This window comes from Macaca fascicularis, chromosome 11 (genome assembly GCF_037993035.2).
Source record: "Macaca fascicularis isolate 582-1 chromosome 11, T2T-MFA8v1.1".
Classification (NCBI taxonomy): Eukaryota; Metazoa; Chordata; class Mammalia; order Primates; family Cercopithecidae; genus Macaca; species Macaca fascicularis.
Genome location: NC_088385.1, coordinates 1,936,598 through 1,962,534, shown reverse-complemented (window position 1 = coordinate 1,962,534; position 25,937 = coordinate 1,936,598). Strand labels below are relative to the sequence as shown.

At 39.5% G+C, this 25,937-nt stretch overlaps 1 protein-coding gene across 20 annotated transcripts in view; it reads right to left on the bottom strand.

Annotated features, from left to right (window-relative positions):
* ERC1 (ELKS/RAB6-interacting/CAST family member 1) overlaps nt 1-25,937 on the bottom strand; it is a 503,040-nt gene that overhangs the window by 345,100 nt on the left and 132,003 nt on the right. For all 20 annotated transcript variants that reach the window (XR_012419854.1, XR_012419846.1, XR_012419850.1 and 17 more), the window contains 4 exons: nt 9,688-9,825; nt 8,306-8,446; nt 6,939-7,079; nt 34-227 (listed from right to left, as the gene is read on the bottom strand). Coding sequence is in view for 11 of the 20 variants with exons in the window: in XM_045366369.3 (XP_045222304.2) it covers nt 34-227; nt 6,939-7,079; nt 8,306-8,446; nt 9,688-9,825 (614 nt within the window). In the remaining 9 variants the exon portion in view is untranslated. The remainder of the gene's footprint in view (nt 1-33; nt 228-6,938; nt 7,080-8,305; nt 8,447-9,687; nt 9,826-25,937) is intronic.

Below are 25,937 nucleotides of genomic sequence, written 5' to 3'. Positions count from 1 at the left end.
CCTCACGAGTCCCAATCAGCTTCCCTTTCTTACCTTTCCAACTCAGCTATCTTCTTATCTTTGTCATTCTTCTCATTTTCCACCTCCTTCAAGATTTCTAAGAGTCGATCAACTTCTGCCTGGGCCTTGCTAGATTCATCTTTGTACCTGGTGATCTCTCTCTCCAAGTGCTGTATACGGTCACTCATCTCTGGACTGGCTCTGGCTTCCAGTGCTGCCTCATGCGCCTACAGAGAGAAGCATTTCAATCCTATCAGATACACACAGGTGGCAATGGGCAAACCATGTCCCAAATAATGATTTATATTCCAATTTAAGTACAGAATTATCAAATACCTAACAGCTAGTTTGCAATTTATAAGGTCTTTATCTGCTTAAGTATTATATAGACAAATATTAGTAATAAATGGAGAATTATCTTAGGTTCCAAGTAGATTAGTTGTTTTAAATAATACATCTCTGAATATTATTAAATCAAAAATCATCATAAGCCAAAAGATGCTGCAGAGTTTACTGAGACAAACTAACAAGTCATTGGACTGTTGTTATTGATCCCTCCAAGATAATACCAAAAGGCTACACCAGGGACTCACTGCTGATCGTATAGCCGGACCAGTGCAGAGACCTAATTCCCACTAGACCCTAACTTCCATTTCCATTTCCTAGATGCTGCTTTACCTAACGTGTGAATCACATGGCCTTGGGCATGTAGAGTCATACAGATACTGTGAGTGTGATGCCATAAAAATGTGAGTTAGGTTAAGAAAATAGCTGCTACCATCACACAGGTACCTCCCTCATGCAAGGACTAGAGAATTTACAAAATAACATGGGACAAACAAATGAATTCAGAAATCAAGAACCACACTTAAGGATGGGCTCTGTGGCTTGAGCCTGTAATCCCAGCACTATAGGAGGCCCAAGCAGGGGGACTGCTTGCAGCCACAAGCTGAAGACCAGCCTGGGCAACACAGCAAGGTCCTATCTCTACTGGAAAAAAAATTGTTTAAAAAAAAATTTTTTTAAAAGAACCACACTAAGATCTGAGAAAAAATTTTTTATTCAGGATCCTATAAAAGTCAACTATTATTATTAATGCAATCTGGAATACAAAACAGTTTCAATAATTACAAACTAATTTTCAAGTCCTTAATTGTCTTCTGGAATCTTTAAAGCCATGTATGTATAACGTATTTAATGAGAAGACAAAAGTTAAGATGTTTTATTTTTTCTTATTCAACAGACAATATATTTAGTCCCTTAAAATGGTGTGAAAAACTATTAAAGGAGAAAATATATATTCTTAGGAAATATTTCAGAAAGCTCTGAAGCAAAGTATCTTGAGTAAATGAGAAATGTCTATATAAATTGTATTAACACGCTTGGTGAAAGCAACAGCTATACTTTTAAGACAAGTCATTTCCTAAGTTTATTTGTTTAAGGCTTCACACATGTAGAAAAAATCTTTTATCTGTCTTAAATATAGGCTTCCCTAACACTTAACCTTGATATACATATGAAGTATATTTTAAGAAACAAAAATCATGTAAGTTTGGAAGGTAAGAAGAGATCACTGTTCTGCACTGAATGTTGCCCAATGTCTGAAATCAGTTGTTTCACATGGTTTCTGTTTTTGAGTTGTTAATTGTAGGAGGGAAATTCCTGTAGCAGTCAATCCTTCATGGGTGGAAGAAGGCGATAAATATATCTAATAGAAAAGGAGAGAGGGAAGAAGAGTATAAGGAGTACCAAGATCAGGAGATTATTTCAATAGAAAGCTGATCATATTACACATAAAGAGAGGGGACAACAAAGGGGAAGAGATTGAAGATGCAAACAAAAGCAGAAGTAACTGAGAAAACTCTTAGTATCCACAAAGAAAGAAGGCGATGAAATAGACAACAGGAGGCAGCTTGATGTAGGGGCACAAAGACGACTGTGTAAACAAACGTGAAGGCCAGCTGCCATTTAATGTCACTGAGATAACTCTGATTTGTAATAATTCATTATAAATTATTTACTATAACTCCACAAATATAACTACTGCATATCAGCATTCTGGGCCTTCATACATGCTAGTGAGTCCTTACTTTGAGGTCTCAGCTTAGGAAGTGTCACTTCTGTTAGAAGGTACTCCGTGACCTGGACCTAGGTCAGTTCTCTTTGATATAAGCGTCCCTCACACCGTGTGATTTACTACAATTACCTTCGTAAGTGTCTATCTTCCTGATAGAGGCTATAAATTATATGAGTCAAGGGACAGGTCTGTCTTGTCCACCACTATATATCCTCCGTGCACAGTGTGGTAACTGTCAGAGTAAAAACTCAATTATTTGTAGAAAAAATGAATATGCAAAAGTAGTGGGCTAGTTTCCATTTGATTTAAAACAGTCCCTAGGTCTAAATGGTAGGAAAAGAAAAATGATTGGGAAGAAGAGAAATTAATCAGTAACTAAATATAAGTGCACGATTAAATGTAGCCAGAAGATGATTAAGACTATCAAATGAGGCCAGGTGCAGTGGTTCGCGCCTCCAATCCCAGCACTTTGGGAGGCTAAGCTGGGAGAATTCTTTGAGCCAAGGAGTTCAACACCTGCCAGGGTAACACAGTAGGACCTCGCCTCTACAAAAAAATAATAAAATAATAACAATAAAGATAATAAAAGAATACTAAATGACAATCTTTAAAGACAAAATAAATCAAGCTAAAAAAAAAAAAGATACTATAAACCTTCCCTTCCTTTATGACAACAAATTCTATATCAGAGTAGTTTACATCTAAACTCTTGCTGAGTTAATTTGTACTTTAAAATAAAATTCTAAGAATTTTAAACCACCTTAATGATCTTTACAACTTCATAAATTACAATACAAACTCCAAAAAAGGCATTATTTTTCAAATCAGTGTTATAAGCATCCCTTTAAAATGGACTTCTAAGCCAGGTGCAGTGGCTCACGCCTGTCACCCCATCACTTTGGGAGGCCAAGGTGGGTGGATCACCTGAGGCCAGGAGTTTGAGACCAGTCTGGCCAACATGGCAAAACCCCGTCTCCACTAAAAAATACAAAAATTAGCCAGGCGTGGTGGTACACACCTGTAATCCCAGCTACCTGGGAGGCTGTGGCATGAGAATTGCTTGAACCCGGGAGGTGAAGGCTGCAGTGAGTCGAGATTGTGCCACTGCACTCCAGCCTGGGCAAGAGTGAGACTCTGTCACAAAAATAAAAATAAAATGGTTTTCTAAATTGTGGAATATGACATTGAATTCAAGATGCAAGTATTTCTTCTGTCCATAGAGTCACTTATCATGGTATCAATATGAAAGGTATTTTCTGGATGAAGGTGTTTAATTTCATGGCTTCATTTTCTTCTCCCCTTTCTTACCCATTAAGTTCTAACTATATGTTAACCTATGCTTTAAAAATGCAGATCATCTATACACCTTGCTTTTAGAATGTGAAAAGGTCAAGAAGATTCAGAAGCAAAAGCTACAAACTTTAGTGAAATAACAATATTTGTATAAAATGTCACCTTTGGACAAGAGAAGCTGATGTAACAGTGAATAATCCTCCTTAAAATACTGAGTTAAAGGTTAAGCTCTCCATCCACAGGCCTTGTTCTACTGAAAAATACCTACCTTTAACATTATTAAAACCTCAGTACTCATACTCATACACTGGAGGCAGATTTTGTTCTTTCATATTTCATACATGTTATAGTAAAACATGCAAGATTGCAAAACCATGCAGATAATCATATTCCCATAGAAATCAACATTTTCACCACATAAGCTATTTAATGAGAAAGTAAACACTAAGACAAGTTTTTTCCTTATTCAATAAACAACAAAACATATTCAGTCCCTTAAAATGGTTTCAAAAATTATTAAAGGGGTAAACATACATACTTGGGAAAGCTCTGATTCAAAGTACCTTGAGTAAAAGAGAAATGTTCATGTAAATTTTGTTAAATGCTTTGTGGAAGCAACAGAGGTACTTTCAAGATTAAGTCCTCTACCAATTTCTTTTGTTTCAGGTTTCATCAGTTGTCAAAATTCAGTTACTAAGCATGGCCTTTATAAAAGACTCTATTGGCAGATACATGATTTAATGTGTTAGCAAAACTGTACCCTAAACTGGTGTGTCTAAAAGCCACAACATGGTGGAAATAAAAGCAACGAGAAGCAGTCCTGAATTAATTAACTCACTAGGAACAGAACAAAGCAAAAGCAGCAGAAACGCAAACACTTTCCAAAGTATGAGGAACCTTTTCTATTTTGTAGTCACCTCAATATACTTCAGAGAGGAATCATTTAAAAAAAAAAACAGGCCGGGGGCGGTGGCTCACGCCTGTAATCCCAGCACTCTGGGAGGCCGAGGCGGGCGGATCACGAGGTCAGGAGATCGAGACCATCCTGGCTAACACGGTGAAACCCCGTCTCTACTAAAAATACAAAAAACTAGCCGGGCGCGGTGGCGGCGCCTGTAGTCCCAGCTACTCGGGAGGCTGAGGCAGGAGAATGGCGTGAACCTGGGAGGCGGAGCTTGCAGTGAGCTGAGATCCGGCCACTGCACCCCAGCCTGGGCGGCAGAGCGAGACTCCGTCACAAAAAAAAAAAACAAAAAAACAAAAAAACAAAAAAACAAACCTAGAGTTCCTGTTTCGGGAAGGGAGAGATGAGAAGGTTAAGCATATTCATTTATCTATAGGGTGATAAAAATATCATTCACACAAAAGCCAGAAAAAAACTATCAACTGAGACTTTGTGGCAACACCTGGCGAGGCCACTGCTGGCTTGGATGAGAGGCTCCGCACTATTACAGGATGCTGAAGTCAGTAAGAAGCATCAGGGAGAAAAGAAGACAGAAAAGTAGAGAAAATGGTTTTAAGAGTAGGATAATCAAGGGAAAGAAAATTAATGGTTAAAAACATTTTAAAAAGCTTCAACAACAAAAATCAGAGTATAGAAATAAGTATTTCACTCTACAAGGAAAAAAAAAGAATTAAGCATTTTAAAAATTCTGATAACTCAAGGCTGAGCATAGTGGTCTTGCTCCCAGCAGTTTGGGAGGCCATGGCAGAAGGATCTCTTGAGGCAGGGGTTTGAGACCAGCCTAGGCAACATGGCAAGACCTCTCCATTTTAAAAAAACAAAAGGCCGGGTGCGGTGGCTCACGCCTGTAATCACAGCACTTTGGGAGGCCAAGGCGGGTGGATCATGAGGTCAGGAATTCAAGACCGGCCTGGTCAACAAGGTGAAACCCCGTCTCTACTAAAAATACAAAAATTAGCCAGGCACGGTGGCACACGCCTATAAACCCAGCTACTATGGAGGCTGAGGCAGGAGAATCACCTGAGTCCAGGAGGCAGAGGTTGCAGTGAGACGAGATGGCGCCACTGCACTCCAACCTGGGTGACAGAGTGAGACTCCGTCTCAAAATTAACTTAGCCAGGTGTTGTGGCATGGGTCTGTTGTCCCAGCTCTTCGGGAAGATGAGGCAGAAGATCACTTAAACCCAGAAGTTTGAAGTCACAGAAAACTATGATTATGCTACTGCACTCCAGCCTGGACGACAGAGCAAGACCCTGTCTCCTAAAAACAAAGAAAAAAAGACCAAAAAAAATCTGGTATCTCAAAAGTTGAGTTTCAATCCTTTCCTTAATAAATTCTGAGGACATTATCTCATACTGAAGACATGGAATGCCAATATTCAGATACAGGATATAAATTCTTAAGCTATAAATAGGTCAAAAATGACTTCAATTATCATTACCTCAAGACCAGTCATTTCCCACTCCAAACAAAACAGAGAAGAAATCTACTTTAAAAATGTCAATGATAGGCACAGGCTTTTGAATAAATGTAAACTAGAACACTAATAATACACTAGTAATAGTTTCCAAGAAGAAAATATGCCAAATAGTCCTTTATGTAAATCTACACATAAGCTGTAAACCAAAAAACAGAGCCTAATGTAGAAGGTGAAGATAACGAAATTCTAGGCCTCATAAGCTGCTATGAAAAATTAAAAGTATAACAAGTAAAAAAAACTTTCTGACAACATGTACCCTGTCTTTTTAAAAAAAATGCTAGGAAATTAACATTCTCCAAAATGAGATAAAATCTGAAACAGGATATTTAACAATTGTTCTGAGTCTCAGATCTTACTACACAGGTTAAATTAGAGAATACGCTCTCACTTATTCTTCTTTTTTGTGTATGTGAGATGGAGTTTTGCTCTGTCGGCCAGGCTGGAGTGCAGCGGCGGGATCTCGGCTCAATGCAACCTCTGCCTCCTGGGTTCAAGCGATTCTCCTGCCTCAGCCTCCTGAATAGCCGGGATTACAGGCCCGCACCACCACGCCTGGCTAATCTTTTGTGTGTTTTTAGTAGAGACGGGGTTTCGCCATGTTGGTCAGGCTGGTCTCGAACTCCTGACCTCATGATCCGCCCGCCTCGGCCTCCCAAAGTGCAGGATTACAGGCGTGAGCCACTGTTTTCTCTTTTTTTACGAGATGGGGTCTCACTCTGTGGCACAGGCTGGTGTCCAACTCCTGACATCAAGTAATCCTCCCACCTCAACCTCCCAAGTAGCTGGAATTACAGGCACGAGTTACCGCACCCGGCAGAAGTCTGATTCTAATGGAAGAAAAATGTCAGGTAACTGAGATTTTTACACTGTCGTCTCATATTTCACTCACGAGGGAGCTGCATATTTTAATTTTTCTCTGAACTGTCAATTTTCAAAGACTTGGGGGATTATCTTGAATAAAATAAAGTAGGATAAGAATGCTAAGATAATTAATTCAGGTATACATGGTATTTTAAAGTTTGGGGGATTATTACTCCATTGGTAAATTATTTCATATAAACATGCCAAGGCTATGCTCTTATTTAAAGCAAAGCAAAAAAAAAATGTGAAAAATTTTCTTTAACCTTTTTCAATTGTGATTCCATTTTCAGACACTCCTCCTTCTTCTGCTCCAAAGCGATCTCTAGTGTCTTAAGCCGTGAGTCCTTTTTCAGTCCTGAGGACGCCAGAGAAGAAGCATGCTCTTTCAGATCCAGAAGTGAAGCCTAAAAGAAGCAACACACATCTAGAATAAATAACTATAAACAAAATAGAGATTTAAAATTTTAAATTTATCGTGGTAGCTGTAATTTCCTTTCCATTACCAAATGCTGACATATTTCCATTTCAAGGAAATTCATCATGAAATATAAAACAATATTAACTCTAGCTTTCAACTCTTAACAAATAAGATGGATTCTCAAGAAATACCAATTGAACAGTGATTTAAAGAGTTCTGTCAATACATACCCATTCTACAAAATAAACCAAAGTAGATCAAGCTTTGTGAATGTAAGTAGTCAAACCTCAGTAGCTACATTAACTTAAACAAAATACATTTTTCGGCCAGATACTTGTAATCCCAGCATTTTGGGAGGCTGAGGCAGGGGGATCACTTGAGGCCAGGAGTTCAAGACCAGCCTGGGCAACATAGCAAGACCCTGTCTTCACAAAAAAAAAATTTTTACCTTAGCTGGGCATGGTAGTGCACACGTATAGTCCCAGCTACTTGGAAGACTGACATAGGAAGATCCCTTGGGCTCAGGAGTTCAAGACTGCAGTGAGCTATGATAACGCCATTGCACTCCAGCCTGGGCAACAGAGTGAGACGCTATCTCTTAAAAGAAAAAAATAAATAAATCACATTTTTCCCTATTAAAAGAAAAATTCTATTAGGAATTTAAACTTCCATAACATTTCCTAAAGATATCAGAAAGAAAATCCACAGAAAGATGCTACAGTTCATGCATTATCACCATCTGATTACACAGCATGAGGCATCTTTGCTCTTCAGGTCATACTAACAGGATTCTCCAAAAGCAAGATTCAAGTAGATTAAGTCACCCAATTTAATAGCTGTTGTGTTCTTTGATAGTTGGTATACATAAAATTTCCTTCTTTTGCATATTCCTTTTATCTGTCAACTTTCTTATCTTTAGCACACTAGTTCTCCAAATGTATCTGAGCTTCAGTTACTTTAGGTCTATAAAAATATTAGTAAGTAAAAAACCAACATAAAACATAGTAACACTTAGAAAATGAATGAACCAATCCACTACGTCTCTGCAAAGCTTTCTGAAATATTCCTTAAGGTATTCACAAAAAGCCTGCTAAAAGAATATTAAGCATTTTCCATCGAATACTTTTGTACATGCATTATGAAAACACCAACAGCATACAGACACGTGCAATGATTGAGCAAACAAACTAATTCCATTTCGGTGAGCTTAACCTCTTTCTCTGAAAGGTCGCCTTGCAATAGGCTGACTTTTTCCTTCAAGTCTTTAAGATCTTTTTTGTAGTTATCAATTTCCTCTTGCTTCTCTCGCTCATCTCTGTCCCTCTGCTCCTTTAAGCGTTCAATTGTCCGCTCCTGATGAGAGAATAAATCAAGATGTGAGGAAATTCCCTTTTGCACTTATATGACTGTAATTCTGCTATTAGCTGATAAAATTTCAAACTTCTATGTTCAAAAGACAACGGTAAGTTTTTAAAGAATCCACTTTTTTTTTTGAGATAAGAGTTTTGCTCTTGTTGCCCAGGCTGGAGTGCAATGGCATGATCTTGGCTCACCGCAACCTCCGCCTCCTGGGTTCAAGTGATTCTCCTGCTTCAGCCTCCCAAGTAGCGCGCCACCACACCTGGCTAATTTTGTATTTTTAGTAGAGACGGGGTTTCTCCATGTTGGCCAGGCTGGTCTCGAACTTGTGACCTCAGGTGATCCGCCCGCCTTGGCTTCCCAAAGTGCTGCAATTACAGACATGAGCCATAGTGCCCAGCCAGAACACACTTTCTAAATAATTCATCCTTCTTATTCATCTTGCCATAACAAGGACATAGCTTTATTCATTTCAATCCCAAGGTTTCTTTTCTTATAATCTCAACTGGTATTTGATACCACTAAAGTATTCTTTTGGAATATTTCCGTTTATTCAATTTCCAGGTAACTAAAAGCTTACATATACACCCTAAGGGCAATAACTATCAAACATTTCTTCTCGATATATTACTCACATGTCGCCTGCAAGGCAATGGAAACAACTCACAACTCACACACCGAAAAGGGGGAATGGGAAAGATGTTGATATATTGAGTTTAAAATATAAAGGAAGGTAAAGAAAAGAGAAATCATCAGAACTTTCTGTCAACAGACTCAAGAAGTTTGAAAATCAGAGCAATTTGGCCAGGTGCAGGGACTCATGCCTGTAATCCCAACACTTTGGGAGGCCGAGGTGGGTGGATTACTTGAGGTCAGGAGTTCAAAACCGGTCTGGCCAACATGGCAAAACCCCGTCTCTACAGAAAACACAGAAGATTAGTTGGGCATAGTGGCTCATGCTTGTAATCCCAGCTACCTGGAAGGCTGAGGCAGGACAATCGCTTGAAACTGGGGGGTGGAACTTGCAGTGAGACAAGATCACACCACTGCCCTCCAGCCTGCGCACAGACTGGGACTCTTAAAAAAAAAATTTCCCCCTCACACTACATATGTCAGCAAGAGCACACAGCAGTTCTTTTCCCTTTTGCCCACAGGGATTTCTTTTGTATTCTACACCCAGTCTTAGATTAATGAGAACGCAGAAAACGCGTGTGGAGTTGGGGACAGTCACTCACTTTCTCTGCAAGGGCCTCCTCCAAAGTTGTCAAGGCAGTGTCAGTGTTGGTGGTGTCGGCCTGCAAGGATTTGACCCGCTCTTTCAAGCTGCTCATCTGCTTTTCCTTATCTCTAAGCTGCTCTTGAAGATTTTCAATCTAAATGCACATAAATATTTAAGGGAAAAGAGAGGACATTTATAAAAACACAGCGGCACAATCAAAATCATTTCAATTTGAAAACAGTTCAGGGTTGTCTGTGTGTGCGCGTTCTGTAGAAATCATTTAATCCTAAGAGTTTCAGAATTACATGCAAAACCTTAAATTTGCAGGCAAATTGAATTTGTAGGAATTTGCAGGCAAAACAAAAAAAAGGTACACACGTGTATGGACACACACACACACACACACACGCACTCACACACATACACACAAATCCCTAACAAAATAAGAAAAGTAGCTAGCAGAAAAGATCCAGTATAGAGATGGCCACGTAGAGAGGAAAGCCATGAGGACTAGAATTACTTCTAATATGACATTGTAAATGCCAAGAGGGATTCCTTGACAAAGAATAAAGGGAGGACAGAGAATAGAGCAGCTAAACAGCGAGAAAGACAAATCAGCTATATAAAGAAAAGGCTGTTCTTAAAGGCTAGTGTTATGTCAGTTTTAAATCATCTTTTATCTAAGCAGCAAACATTTTCACAGCCATTCGTTCATACATACATGCATTCATTTACTTATATCATCTTTTATCTAAGCAGCAAACATTTTTGTGGCCATTCATTCATATACACTTATATGTGCTCATTTACTCAAAAACCATTTGTTGAATTCTTTATTACATGCCGGACACAACGGATATGAAGAAAAATGAATAGGCTCGTTTTTATTCCACTATGAGATGGTAAGAAAATGCATCATCACACAGCTGAAGCCAAGCTACAGAAGAGCTTGTGTACCAACCTAAGGAGCAAAGACGCTTGTGTACCAACCTAAGCAGCACAGACTTTATTCCAGAGAGGGGAACCATTAGAGATTTTTAAGCACAGAAATGGCCTGGCCAATTCTGTACTTTAAATAGGTAACAGTGCCAGTGTTGGCAGTGTCAGCATGCAAGGACCCGACCCATTCTTTCAACAAAAATTTAAGAGGACTTCGCATATAGACATCGAAAACCATTAGAGTTTGTATCAGTTCAGGCAAGATTATGGGGACTAAACATACTGTGAGATAACATTGTGGAAATAGCGCGTTATCACTCAAGCACAACAAGCAGCATGTTATCACTCAAGTACAAGGAGACTCAAGTACAATAAAAAAGTATTATTCAAGTATAATAAAAAAATCAAAACTATAAGGAAATTCTGAGGAGCTATCCTTAATAAGCTAAAGGAAAATTATAAATAAACCAACGACTCACAAAGTTCATTCATTCACTATATACACAAGAGTTGAAATTCCTGCCATAGATCAGGCACTTTTCCAGTTGCTGAGGAAACAGAGCAATGAAAACAGACCAAATTCCTGCCTTCATGGAGCTTACATTCTAGTAAGGTAGATAAATGAATGACGGGAGGAGGGAGGGAGTGACTGAAGAAATGAATGAATCAATATAGCGTAGGGCAGAGATAAGTTCTATGGAGAAAAATGAAGCAGGAGAACATAACCACCGTCTCCTCTTGAGCTGATACTAGAACTACCTGATTTTTCTACATGGTTTTCAAAATGCAAGATAAACATTATCTCCTCTAGGAATAGTCTGTTATCCTCACCCCCACGAGAAAAACTTGATCATTGTCTGTACCCCATTAATGATACATATACATGTATACATTATGTATAAATACACACTCCTCCATTCTTCCAGGTATCTATATATTGATCACACATCTCCATTCCTCCATCTATCAATCATTATAGCACTGATTAATGTATGTAGCCATATGTAATTCTTTGATTTATACATGTCTCCACAAGTAGACATGGATCCTGCCCCTCCATCTGTTTTGTACCTTCCTATATGGTACATCTCAGATCGTAGCAAACATTAATCAATAAATGAATATATAAGTTTGGACTTTCATAAACTGCATTTAGGGATTCACAAAAACTCTTGCCAAGAACGGAATTACAAAACAATCCTGGATCCAATTGTCAGGTAGTTTCTTACATTAATAAATTTAGTACAAGCTCTTTAAGGTACCTCTCTAGAGTCAAGAAGGACTTGACAGGCAGAACAAAAAAGCTAAGAAAGAGATTTGGTAAGTTTAGAATAGGGTACACGGATATGTTGAAGCTTACATTTTCACTTGTTAACAAAGAGATAATCATATGGGTGAACCACTGAATTGCCCAGTAAGAGACCAAAGCCTACTGTAAGAATTGAGTTCATCCCAGATGGAAAGCAGTAATAGTCAGACACTACTATTGAAATCGCATCTGGGTCAACATTTAGGGAAACTCATAACCATTAAAGAGAATTTCGCCACTCAAAAATTCAGTACTCTATATACGCGTATACCTTCATTTCTTATGCTTTGCTTTATTGCTCTTCACAGGTACTGGTTTTTTACTAACTGAAGGTTCGTGGCAACCCTGCGTTAAGCAAGTCTATCAGCGCTACTTTTCAACAGCATTCTAACTTGGTATCTCTGTCACATTTTGGTAATTCCTGCAATATTTCTCATTATTAGTGTATCTGTTATGGTGATCTGTGATCAGTGATCTTTGTGATACTATTGTAATTTATTTGGGGTGCCATAAACTCTACCTGTATGAGATGGTGAACTTAAGAAACGTTGCATGTGTTCTGACTGTTCCACTGATCAATCATTCCCTCTCCTCTCTCCCTGTGTCAGCCTTCCTATTCCTTAAAACACAACTACATTGAAATTAGGCCAATTCATAACCCAACAATGCCCTCTAAAAAGTCAAGTGGAAGGAAAAGTCGCATATCTCTCACTTCTAGTCCAAATTTGGAAATGATTAAGTCAAATGCTGCAAGCAGAGTTTGAAAAGTAAAAAAGATTAAGCTTAGTGAGGATGGCATGTCAAAAGCCAAGGCAGGCTGAAAGCTAGGCCTCTGGAACCACACAGTCAAGTCACTGAAGGAAATCAAAACTGCCACTCCAGTGAACACACAAAAAACAAATCAACCTTATTGCTGATATGGGAAAAGTTTACTGGTTTGGATACAGGATCAAACCAGCCACAGCATTCCTCAAGCCAATGCCTAATCCAGAGCAAGGCCCTAACTTCTTCATTTCAATGGAGATTGAGAGGTGAAGAAGCTAAAGGAGCAAAGTTTCAAGCTAGCAGAGGTTGGTTCATGAGGTTTAAGGAAAGAAGCCATCTCCATAATCTAAAAGTGCAAAGTAAAGCAGCAAGTGCTGATGGAGAAGCTGCAGCACCTTATCCAGGTCTAGCTAGGATAATCAGTGAAGGTGGCCTCAGCAAACAATGGACTTTGAATGCATTTGCTTGGTGCAAAAGTAATTGCAGGTTTTGCCACAGAAATTACTTTTGCACCAACCTAATAGATGAAACAGCCTTCGGCAAAAGATGCCATCTAGAACTTTTATAGCTAGAGAGGATAAGTCAACGTCTGGCTTTAAACCTTCAAACATTAGCCGGGTATGGTGGCCCATGCCTGTAATCCCAGCTACTCAGGAGGCTGAGACGAGAGAACTGCTTGAACCCAAAAGGCAGAGGTTGCAGTGAGCCAAGTTCATGCCACTGCACTCCAGCCTGGGCAACGAAGCAAGACTCTGTCTCAAAAAGGAAAACAAAAACAAAAACAAAAACAAAAAAAACACAAAGAAAACAAAGCTTCAAAGAAGAGGATGACTCTCTTGTTAGGGGATAATGCAGCTGGTGACTGAAAGTTGAGGCCAATGTTCATTTATCATTCTGATTAAAGAATTCTTTAAATTAGTAATTAAAGAATTACTCTGCCTATGCTTTATAAATGGAACAATGAAGCCTGGATCACAGCCCATCTGTTTACATCATGGTGTACTTGGTGTATTAAACCCACTGTGGAGACCTACTGCTCAGAAAAAAGATGCCTTTCAAAATATTACTGCTCATCAACAACGCATCTGGTCACCCAAGAGCTCTGACAGAGAGACACACGGAGATTCATGCTTTTCTTACGCCTGCTCATACAACATCCATTCTGCAACTCATGGATCAAGGAGCCATTCTGATTCCTAGTCTTACTATTTAAGAAACATATTTTGTAAGGCCATAGTTGGTGATTCCTCTGATGGATCTGGGCGAAGTAAACTGAAAACGTTTTGGAAAGGATTCACCATTCCTGATGTCATTAAGAACATTTGTGATCCATAAGAGGAGGTCAAAATATCAACGTTAACAGGAGATCAGAAGAAGTTGATTCCAATCCTCCTGGTTAACTCTGACAGACTCAAGACTTCAGTAGAAGTCGTCACTAAACATGTGGAAATAGCAAGAGAACCAGAATTAGAAGTGGAGCCTGAAGCTGTGACTGAACTGCTGCACCCTCATGATAAAATTTGAACAGATGGGCCAGGCACGGTGGCTCACACCTGTAATCCCAGCACTTTGGGAGGCCGAGGCAGGCAGATCACTCGAGGTCAGGAGTTCAAGACCAGCCAGGCCAACATGGAGAAACCCCATCTCTACTAAAAATGCAAAAAGTTAGCCAGGCGTGGGGGTGGGCGCCTGTAACCCCAGCTACCTGGGAGGCTCAGGCAGAAGAATCACTTGAACCCAGGAGGCAGAGGTTGCAGCGAACCAAGATCACGCCATTGCACTCCAGCCTGGGTAACAATAGCAAAACTCTGTCTCCAAAAAAAAAAAAAAAAAAAAAAAACTGACAGCTGTGAAGCTGCTGCTTCTGAATGAGTAAAAAGAGTTGTTTTTTGTTTTTGTTTTTTTTTTGTTTTTTTTTTTGAGACAGAATCTACTCTTGGTGAAGATACTGTGAACATTGCTGAAATCACAACAAAATATGTAGAATATTAATAAACTCCGTTGATAAAGCAGTGCCAAGGGTTGAGAGGACTGACTCTAATTTTGAAAGAAATTCTACTGTGGGTAAAATGCTATCAAATAGCACTGCATGATTCAGAGAAATCTTTCTTGAAAGGACGAGTCCATCGACGCAGCAAACTTCATTGATGTCTTTAAGAAATTGCCACAGCCGCCCCAACCTTCAGCAACCACCACCCCGATCAGTCAGCAGCCACCAACACAGAGGCAAGACCCTCCACCAGCAACAATATTATGACGTGCTGAAGGCTCAGAAAATCATTAGCGTATTTTGCAATACAGTATTTTTAAGTTATGCACATTTTTAGATATAACGCTATTGCCTACTTAATAAACTACAATATAGTATAAACATAACTTTTACATGCTCTGGGAAGCCAAAAAATGTGTCTGACTCATTTTATTGTGGTAGGGAACTGAATCTGCAATGTCTCTGAGGTATACGTGTACACACAGAACACAATGCCTTGGTGTTTACATGTTCAACCAGCTGTGCAGGTCATTCCAGTTGCTAACATACAGGCCTTACACAAAGAAAAGCTATGGCCATGCTGCTGACTAGACTTTCTTGTCAAGAAAGGGCAATACAAGAAACATTATTTAAAATGAAATTTCACAGAACCAACCAAGTTTTACAAGACGACAGATTGGTTTTATGAGCCTACCTAATATACAAACACCCCTTACATACATAATAAGGATAATACCCTTCTTTCTACTCCATCGTCTGCATCTAGGGAGAAATTAAGGAATTAAAATGTTAACAATTTCACTTTTATACCTTATATGTAATTAAACTATTAAAGGAATCCATTATTCTTTGCTAGTAAACATTTCTGCTGATATACTCAAGTGCAGAAGCCGCTGAACCAGGTAAAATCCCATCAGCAAATTCTCGACAAGCTACTTTCTTTTTTTTTTTTTTGAGACGGAGTCTTGCTCTGTAGCCCGGGCTGGAGTGCAGTGGCCAGATCTCAGCTCACTGCAAGCTCCGCCTCCCGGGTTTACGCCATTCTCCTGCCTCAGCCTCCTGAGTAGCTGGGACTACAGGTGCCCGCCACCTCGCCCGGCTAGTTTTTTGTATTTTTAGTAGAGACGGGGTTTCACCGTGTTAGCCAGGATGGTCTTGATCTCCTGACCTCGTGATCCGCCCGTCTCGGCCTCCCAAAGTGCTGGGATTACAGGCTTGAGCCACCACGCCCGGCCTTACTTTCTTTTTCAATTACCCATTCTAGACAGACAGACTGTTGAGTCGGAGAGGTGAAAAGGCTATTCTTAGACGCTTATTTACTTCTAAAAGAAGAGAAACAAACATTCATAGTGAAAGGATCTCACAAAATAAAAAAAAGAAGGGTGGACACTAAGATTACCTCCTCTGGGCAAGTTGCCATCAGTGAGGAAGACCTGAAATAGACCCAGATGGGTGTAAACCAGCTGTGCAAGCATGGAACAAACCCAAAACATGCGAGGGGTGGGAGGTGGGTGTGTCTATAAAAATACTTCTCTTTCCATTGATCCAGCATCATGATGGATAACATTTGAGCCCCACTGAAGGCTCCTGTGACATATCCTCACTTTCCTTGTGATCAAGGACCTCAGTTGATATGAGTCACTAACCAGCTGAAGTATGAATGTTACCACATTATTCTTGTCACTATTCTCTTCTTTTTCACCAAGCTAAAGCTGAGGTTGTAAATGTTGTTTCCTCTCACAGTCCCATACCACAGTATTTCAGTATGTATTATGCCATTTTATAAAATATTCAGCAGAGAGCCTATTCTACACTAAGTTCAATAATCCACAGGATCTGAAAAACAAGATTTATAAGAAGCTCTGAACAGCCAAGAGAAAAACTGGATCCATTATGCACATGCTAGAAGATAAAGATCAAAATGATTGTTCGGAATCATGTGTAGTGGAAAAATACCCTTTTAATATGCTCGGTATATCTAGTTTTTAAAAAGTCTCCATTGTTTAGGACTATAAACCACAGAATCCCTAGAAAACAGTAACAAGAACAACAATGATAACAGTGGCGGTGTGGAGGCAGATCACAGGAGCAGCCAACACCTAAAACCGTGCCAGGTACTGGTGTAAGGACTTTATATGTAATAATGATTGAAGCATCACTACAGGACTACGAGAAAATCACTAGGCAATCTAGCTCCAGAATCTACTCTTAATTACCACCCTATAAATAATACATTCTATGGTGAAAAACTGAAAAAGTAATCACATAAAGCATCTTTCCATAAATGATCTTATGATTATAGTGTTCATTCATAGAGTATATCATTACTACGATCATATATTTAAAATGTACCCGCTACTGAAGCAAAGAATAAAAGAACCCCCAAAGAATGAGGTACCAAACCACTGCAAATGGAAAAGTACATTCTTCATGGATGAAACATACATCTAATCACCATACACTAAAGCTGGTGGGCAGAGCCAAAGATACTTGACGTAAGGATTTCAGGACCACGATGTTATTAAAATAATCTGTTTAGCCTAACTTTCAAGGCTAAAGGAAGCTAGTTTATTTACAGACAGATAGACCAAGGAGAACTTGCTAATAAAACATTTAAAAGGTTTTTCTTCTGTTACATAAATTAGTTTTAAAATTGAAAATTAATAAAACAATTGTAACAGAAAAGGATACATTTTATAATCCCATGGGGGTTTTTTTTGTATAAACTCTCCCTGACATAGAAAGAAATCACTACCATTAGCATGTATTCAATTTCTCTACAAGCAAAATTTCGTAGCGATCAAAGGAACTGGCATTTATTCCACACACCTGTGCCCTCAATGATAACAGAAGCGGGGTGATATCAAACAGGTTTATATATACAGTTCACCATCATAGATAATTATCACTGTGTAGTAAACTCAAGAAATACCTATTTGTTTGTTCTGTTTTTGAGACAGTAAACTCAAGAAATACCTATTTGTTCATTCTGTTTTTGAGACAGGGTCTTGCTCTGTCACCAAGGCTGAAGTGTGACAGTGTAATCGTTGCTCACTGCATCCTTGAACTCCTGAGCTCGAGTAATCCTCCAGTCTCAGCCTCCAGAGTAGGGGAGACTACACATGCATGCCACCACACCCAGCCAATTGTTAATCTTCGTAGAGACGAAGTATGGCAACATTGCCCAGGCTGTTCTCAAACTCCTGGCATCAAGTGATCCTCCCACCGTGGCCTCTCAAAGCACTGGGATTACAGATGTGAGTCACTGTACCCAGCCCAAGGAAGAAATATTTTTAAATTAACTGTTTGGAGAAAGACGACATTATTCCTTAAAATGACCTCTGTAATCACGGTACAGTTTTGTTTACTAGGGTGGAAAGAAACAGAAATAAAATAGTTACTTTATATACCGGCTTTCTTGTCCTCATACAATTTTTATTTTAACGAGAAAGAAACACTGATGAAATCAGAGGAAGTCTAATGCTGACTGCAATGCTACATAGTGAATTCATCAAATCTGCATACTAATTCCACACTGGCACAGATTTATTGACATCTTTTGTTTTGGCTTTTATCAGCACTGCCCAGTTGTCAGGAGCCATCATGTTTCAGTGTGGGTGATTTATTCCCAGCCAAGTGGAACTGATTACTCTGCCTTTGAGGCCCAAATCACTGGGCAAACGCAGAAGGGACTTCCTCTAGGACACAGTTCTGAGGACCAGACAGCTCAAACACACTTTTTGCAATCCCCTGGTTCACTTTAAATATCATTTAAAGGAACACTTTTGAGGGTGCCTCCACAGTTCTTTGAGGTAGCCATCAGCATCAAATTTACTGTATGAAGTCAGTTATTCGAAAAGGCTCTGATCTTTACTTTCTTGGTTAATAATGCCTTTCGGTATTGATGGCAGAAATACAGTCTGGATGAACTGGTCAGAATCAGTTGGCAAAGAGGGATCTATAGTAATTAATAGTGAATTTTTCCTTTTCAGGTTCTAAGTCCCCTGATTTCTAGTCAACAGTTTGTCTACCATCAGACACTCAAACAAAATATACAAACAAGGCAAAACTATAATTTACCAAAAAAATAAAAGAATGTCTTGCCCAGACTACTATGTTGACATCTAAATTTTTGCTTCTCCACTTGTTTCCAGTGATGAGAAGCTGCAAGACTGACAAAACCATAAGAAACTCTAAGCAATGTTTTAAATTCAATTTGGGTTTTTAAAAGTTTTCATATCAGTATTCTCAATTACTGCTTATGGTCCTCAATAAGCCCAGCAAAGATGTCGTCAGGCAGCAACTAATACTTCCTTGGTTGGGTTTCCCTCTCAGTTGTGCTGTTCTCTCATAGTACAGACTACAGAGTGAATTACTGTAATGAGTGACTAGTTACGTGGCATTGAGCAATTTGCTTAATCTTTCTCATCACTTTAACTGTAAAACAAGACTATTAATATGCCTTTCGATTATAAAATATAACAATGTTCTTATAAGGAAGAAGAGAACATTTAAAAAGTAATAAACTTCACCAGAATACTACTATATTTTATCTTTAAAACTGTTCAAATTTAATTATACAGGAATGGCATAGCCCTTAAGAAAATATCTTTTCAGAGTCCACTGCTCCAGGCAGATTTTGTTAATTGCTGGTAGGAAAGAAAGTTCCTTGGCAGATTTGTTCGTGGTACAGATCATGGAACTATGGGCCTCTTGCATTAGAACCACTGGATAAAATGACACAAAAGCTGGTAAGACCAAAGGTCACTGCCAGTCAATCTGCCTGGTAGACAATCATGGAAAGCAGCACAAACCCTCCTTTTTATATCTAGTCGGCATGTATATAAAATTGACAGACCTCCCTGTGCTATAATTGCTCGAAAGACAAAGAGGGCACATAAATCCACAATGGCAATCCTTCCGTGGCATTAGCAATGATGAGATTTCACCACGGCCCTCAATTCGTATCATCTATGTGAACGGCTTCCCCTGAAGTTGTTCCGTTACAGTGGCTATCCAGGTAGCCTAGTCTCAGTTCACTACATTTTAGTGATGAGAGATCCAGTATCTTTTAAAAAACTAAAGCAGGCACAAGAGGCTTAATTTTTAAAAAAAATCCATTGTATTGTAATAATTTAAAAATTGGGAATAATTAAACACGTAACAATAAAAGGCTGGCCAAATTCAATATGGTCTATCTACTGGGTGGAAAGAATATTATACCATTACAGCTCATATTCTTGAGAATTAAGGATACAAAAACTTGTTTATTATACACTATTACATGAATAAGACAGGTCACCAAAAAGTATGAGTAATATTATACCAATTTCAAGTGAGGAGAAGTTTACTTTTACATAGATTTTTCTTTTTTATAGCTTTTCCATACTTTTCATATATTTAGAACAGACAACCATAATTTTAATGATAATGACAAAACCAAATATTTTCTAAATACAATCCAAGAAATCTTAGCAAAAGGAGATTCTCTTATCATATTCACTTGTCAACATGGAAAATCTCTAGTGGTTTCTTTGGGGCATGTAAGCAACTGTATTATTTAACCCATACCTTTCACAAGGTCATAATGTGTAACCAAACAGATCAAGCTTTCAGAAATTTGGGGAGTTTTCTTCAATGCCAAAGAAAGACTGAGAGACACAAATAAATTCAAAGAAATCAAGACTTTCAAAAACTACCTGAATATAAGGTCTGAAAGAAATATGACGAGATGTTTCACATATTTTTAATTTAAATTCAAGTTCATCTCACTGAATTTTTATTTTCGCCAGGTCTACTTTTATGGGTTGAAAGATGCTAACTTGTACTAATATCCTTCCCCATATTCTACCCAAGACTGGGTTTCCCAAGAAGTAGACCCTGAGATAGACATTACTATGCAAGAAGTTTATTAGAGTTTGTCTTTGGGATGAGTGTCAGTAGAAACGAAGAGAAAAATCAGGATTGTACAGAGGGAGCAATTCAGTTGCCATGAAGTCCCAAAGGATTCTGACAACCCCATGAGGAGTTCTCAAGCTGTCGTCCCAAGTAGGGGGAAGGAGTTCAAGCCATGGTCCCTCACAAGGATCAATCACTGCATGTCCATGGGAGGGGCATGCCCTCGGGCAAGGTGGTGTCTTTAGCCAAGACAATCTCTAGGGAAAGTTGAGGGCTTCCTGTCGATAACACTTCCAGTGATCCGGAGGAGTAAGTCCTCCAACACTCAGGAGAGAACCAGGTTGCATCGATCACTCTTTCTAGTGAAATTATAATTAACATGAAATTATAGTTGCCCTGAATTTCTGTTGTATTTGACCCATATACATATTTAATGATTTTGTGAAACCTAGAAACCAGTGTATATCACCAACTTGGTTGTTCCACAGATGGTGGGTGCTTTGATTTATTTATTTTTTTCTTCACCACGTCATGATGAAAGGTGGGTGTTTTTCATCAGAAGTTCACGGATAAACCTTAAGGTGTATATTATATCCCAGTTCACACAAACGAACTATGCACACTTTTACCTGGAGAAAGCCCATAGCTTTTATCAGACTGTCAAAAGAGAAGTTACAAATCATTAATCGGTGGCATTCTTTTCAAGAATCCAGAATGTTTAAAATGATGAGTCACGGCCGGCTGTGACGGCTCACGCCTGTAATTCCAGCACTTTGGGAGGCCGAGGAGGGCAGATCATCTGAGGTCAGGAGTTCGAAACCAGCTTGGCCAACATGGTAAAACCCCATCTCTATTAAAAATACAAAAAAAATTAGCCAGGAGTGGTGGTGTGCACCTGTAATCCCAGCTACTCGGGAGGCTGTGGCAGGAGAATCACTTGAACCTGGGAGGTGAAGGTTGCAGTGAGCTACGATTGCGCCACTGCACTCCAGCCTGGGCAACAGAGAGAGACTCCTCCTCCAAAAAAAAACCAGTTACTTCATTTAAAGTTGTTTCCTTAGTTGCTTTATGAAAGTGCCAAATTTGGCCAGTGCAGTGGCTCACACCTGTAATCCCAGCACTTCAGGAGGCTGAGGCAGGTAGATCATTTGATCCCAGGAGTTTGAGACCAGCCTAAGCAACATGGCGAAACCCATCTCTACTACAAAAAATATTAACAATCAGCCAGGCATGGTGGTGTACAACTGCAGTCTTAGTTACTTGCAGCACTGAGGTAGGAGGATCACCTGAGCCCAGGAAGTTGAGGCTGCAGTGAACCATGATCGCACCACTACACTCCAGCCTGGGCGACAGAATGAGACCCTGTCTCAAAAAAAATAAAAATACTGAATTTGCTGTGTATAAAGGCAGAGTTCAACCTGAATGGGATGCAAGGAGAACAAATCCAAATGTCAGTTCCTTACCTATATGCAATGTATATAAGAAGCCGAAAGATTGACAGGGCATGGTGACTCATGCCTGCAATCCCAGCACTTTGGGTGGCCAAGGTGGGTGGATCACAAGGTCAGGAGATCGAGAACATCCTGGCCAACATGGTGAAACCCCATCTCTACTAAAAATACAAAACTTAGCAGGGTGTGGTGGCGCGTGCCTGTCGCCTGTAGTCCCAGGTACTAAGGAGGCTGAGGCAGGAGAATCGCTTGAACCCAGGAGGCGGAGGTTGCAGTGAGCTGAGATCACACCACTGCACTCCAGCCTGGGTAAAAGAGTGAGACTCTGTCTCAAAAAAAAAAAAAAGGTCCAAAGATCTTACAGAATTTTGCCAATTTTTCTCTGTAAAATTACATGATTTTTCTAATCTGAAAAACTCCTTTAGGAAAAAAAAATTGTTAGGAGAAAAAAGTGAGAAAGTCTGGTAATTATAGGAAGATTAAACAGATAAAGAACAAAATACATGTCTGATTCTTGAAGCTATTTTCTGGTTAGGATATACATACTGGTGTAGCAGGAAAAAGGAAGAGCATAAAAGGCAGATCCATCAGAGTCTGATTTAATAACTTCTTCACGTGGTTAGTTACTTCAGTTTCTCCACTAGAGTTGACAGATACCTGGGCATCTAATCAAACAACCATCACCATAGATAAGAATGCAATGTAAGAGAATTCATGTCAAGTTATAAGCAGTTTTTAAGCAGAATAAAAATACTGACTCTGCTTTAAAACTGTGACCAGGCACTTTTCCCTAAATCCTTTGTCTTTCTCTAGATATGTGTCTGTATATTTATTACTCTGACAAGTTCCTGCTACAGGATCTCCTGAGAAACAACTAAGAACAATCTTCGTCAGAAGAGGGATCGGACCCTTCCTTACTGACGTGTTAATTATCATTTTTCAAGTTTAAAACGTGTGCTCAGTCAAAACACTCAACTAGAACTTGCAAGACTCTGAGAACATTAATGTGGTGTACTAACAACGATGAAAAACAACACAGATAAGCCCAAATCCTCAAATTATTCACTCAGTTACTTAAAAGCCCAAAGAAATAATGTTTAATAAGAGCCAAAATTATTTCCATGATGTAAAAATATTACAATATAAGCCTTTGCATACGCCCATTTATATTACACCTTAGTACTTGAAAATTAAGCATTTATCCAAAGGCTATATTCTCTCAGGTCCACTTTTATTGTCTCCATAATAATGCTGGTAGAACAAGTTTCCACATTTATTCAACTGAAAAAAAACAAAGCTATTTAAAAACACATCTATCTTTACCCAGGAATGCAAGGTTGGTTTCAAAATACAAAAGTCAATCAATATAATGTACCACGTTAAAACAGACGACCGGAGAAAAACCACATGATCATCTCAATAGATACAGAAAAAGAATTTTATAAAATTCAACATCTTTGTATAAAATCATGCAACAAGCTAGGAATGGGAGTGAATTCTCAACCTGATAAACAGCATCTAGGAAAAACCCACAGTCAACATCATACTTCATGGTGAAGACTGAAAGCCTTCCACATTCGTCCATTTTCATGCTGCTGATAAAGACATACCTGAGACTGGGAAGAAGAAGAGGTTTAATGGACTTGCAGTTGCACACGGCTGGGGAGGCCTCACAATCGTGGAGGAAGGCAAGCCACCATGTGACTTGCTTGGATGGCACCAGGCAAACAGAGAGAGAGCTTGTGCAGGGGAACTCCTCTTTATAAAACCATCAGATCTCACGAGACTTATTCACTATTGCAAGAACAGCACAAGAAAGACCCACCCCATGATTCAATTGCCTCCCACTGGGTCCCTCCCACAATACAGGGGAATTGTGGTTATTACAATCAAGATGAGATATGGGTGGGGACACAGCCAAACCTTATCGTTCCAACCCAGCCCCTCCCAAATCTCATGTCCTCACATTTCAGAACCAATCATGCCTTCCCAACAGTCCTGTAAAGCCTCAACTCATTTCAGCATTAGCTCCAAAGTCCACAGTCAAAGATCTCATCCAGTATAGGCGAAACCATAGAGACAAAAAGGAGGTTAGCGGTTGTCAGAGAATGAGGGGATGTAATTGCCAGCAGGTGTGAGTTTCTTTCTGATGTGAGGAAAATGTTCTGATATTGGACAGTGGTGACGGTTGCACAGCACTGTAAATATTCTAAAAATCACTGAATCATCCAGTTTAAAACGGTAAATTTTATGATCTGTGAATTATATCTCAAATGGAAAAAAATTCCATCCAAATTAACCCCTCAGTGCTGGTTCAAAGCAATATCCATCGAGGAAGTGTGAAAATACTGATGAAGTGTGAAAATACAAACTGATGAAGTGTGAAAGTTCTGAGATGTATCTTGCTTTATCCCCCTCAAATAACACAAAACAGTTTAGCCAAGTTTATCTCTTCTTAATGTTCTTAAAAATTGTCGCCAGGCGCAGTGACTCACACCTGTAATTTCAGCACTTTAGGAGGCCGAGGTGGGCGGATCACGAGGTCAGGAGTTCGAGACCATCCTGGCTAACACGGTGAAACCCCATCTCTATTAAAAATACAAAAAATTAGCCAGGTGTGGTGGCAGGCGCCCGTAGTTCCAGCTACTTGGGAGGCTGAGGCAGGAGAACGGCGTGAACCCAGGACGCGGAGCTTGCAGTGAGCTGAGATTGCGCCACTGCACTCCAGCCTGGGTGGCAGAGTGAGACTCCATCTCAAAAAAAAAAAAAAATTAAAATTCTCCTGCATTCTGTGTATCATCAATACACACCTCTATCTTCTAAAAGGCAGTCTTATAGCAAGCAGACTGGTTCTTGTTAGAATACTAATACACAAGAGTTTCCTTCTAGACAGTTGTGCTTCTCACCCAAGGTGAATCTCCAAAATCAATAAGTAGCATTAATTCACCTTCTGTTAGTCCTCTTCCTTTCCACATATCTTATTCTTCTGTACTTTCTTACTACGAATTACATTTATACCCTGTGGTAATAGGTAAAACAACTCTTAAGTTGTTTAGAATTCTTTCTGGTTTGGAGTAGCTTGTTTGAAAGCAACAGGTTAACAGTAGAAACCCTAAAAATAACAGATTATAACACTGAGCAAAACATGGAAACAGAAACATTCCACTTCCATTCTGGTTAATAAGGCTGCAACATCATAAGACAGAAAAGGGAATACGAATTTTATTGTCATACTGCCAAAAAAACTCACTCTTTGATTTCCAATCCCTTATCCAATGTTTTATTCTATTGAAGTAGGTATTTTCCAAAAATGGTCACAACAATATCTCCCATCTCACATACTCTTCTGCCATGAACTCGACCCCTTCTCTTCTCAGGAAAAAGATGGAGTCCCATTCTTGACACCACCACCACCTTGCTTTAAAAAGGGCAGGTTCTGGCCGGGCGTGGTGGCTCACGCCTGTAATCCCAGCACTTTGGGAGGCCGAGGCAGGCAGATCATGAGGTCAGGAGATGGAGACTATCAGGCTAACATGGTAAAATCTCGTCTCTACTAAAAATACAAAAAATCAGCTGGGCGTGGTGGCGGCACCTATAGTCCCAGCTACTCGGGAGGCTGAGGCAGGAGAATGGCGTGAACCCGGGAGGCGGAGCTTGCAGTGAGCTGAGATCGCGCCACTGCACTCCAGCCTGGGTGACAGAGCGAGACTCCGTCTCAAAAAAAAAAAAAAGAAAGGCAGGGGGGCAGGTTCTGTGACTACTATGACCGACAGAATACAATAGAAGTGACCTGCTACTTCCAAACCACTTTCAAGAATAACCCTTAACTGACCAAGCAGCTTCTGCTTCTAACATCTACAAATCTGGAAGCCAGCTTCCACATTAGAAGTGTGACTACTCTCCCCATGCCACGA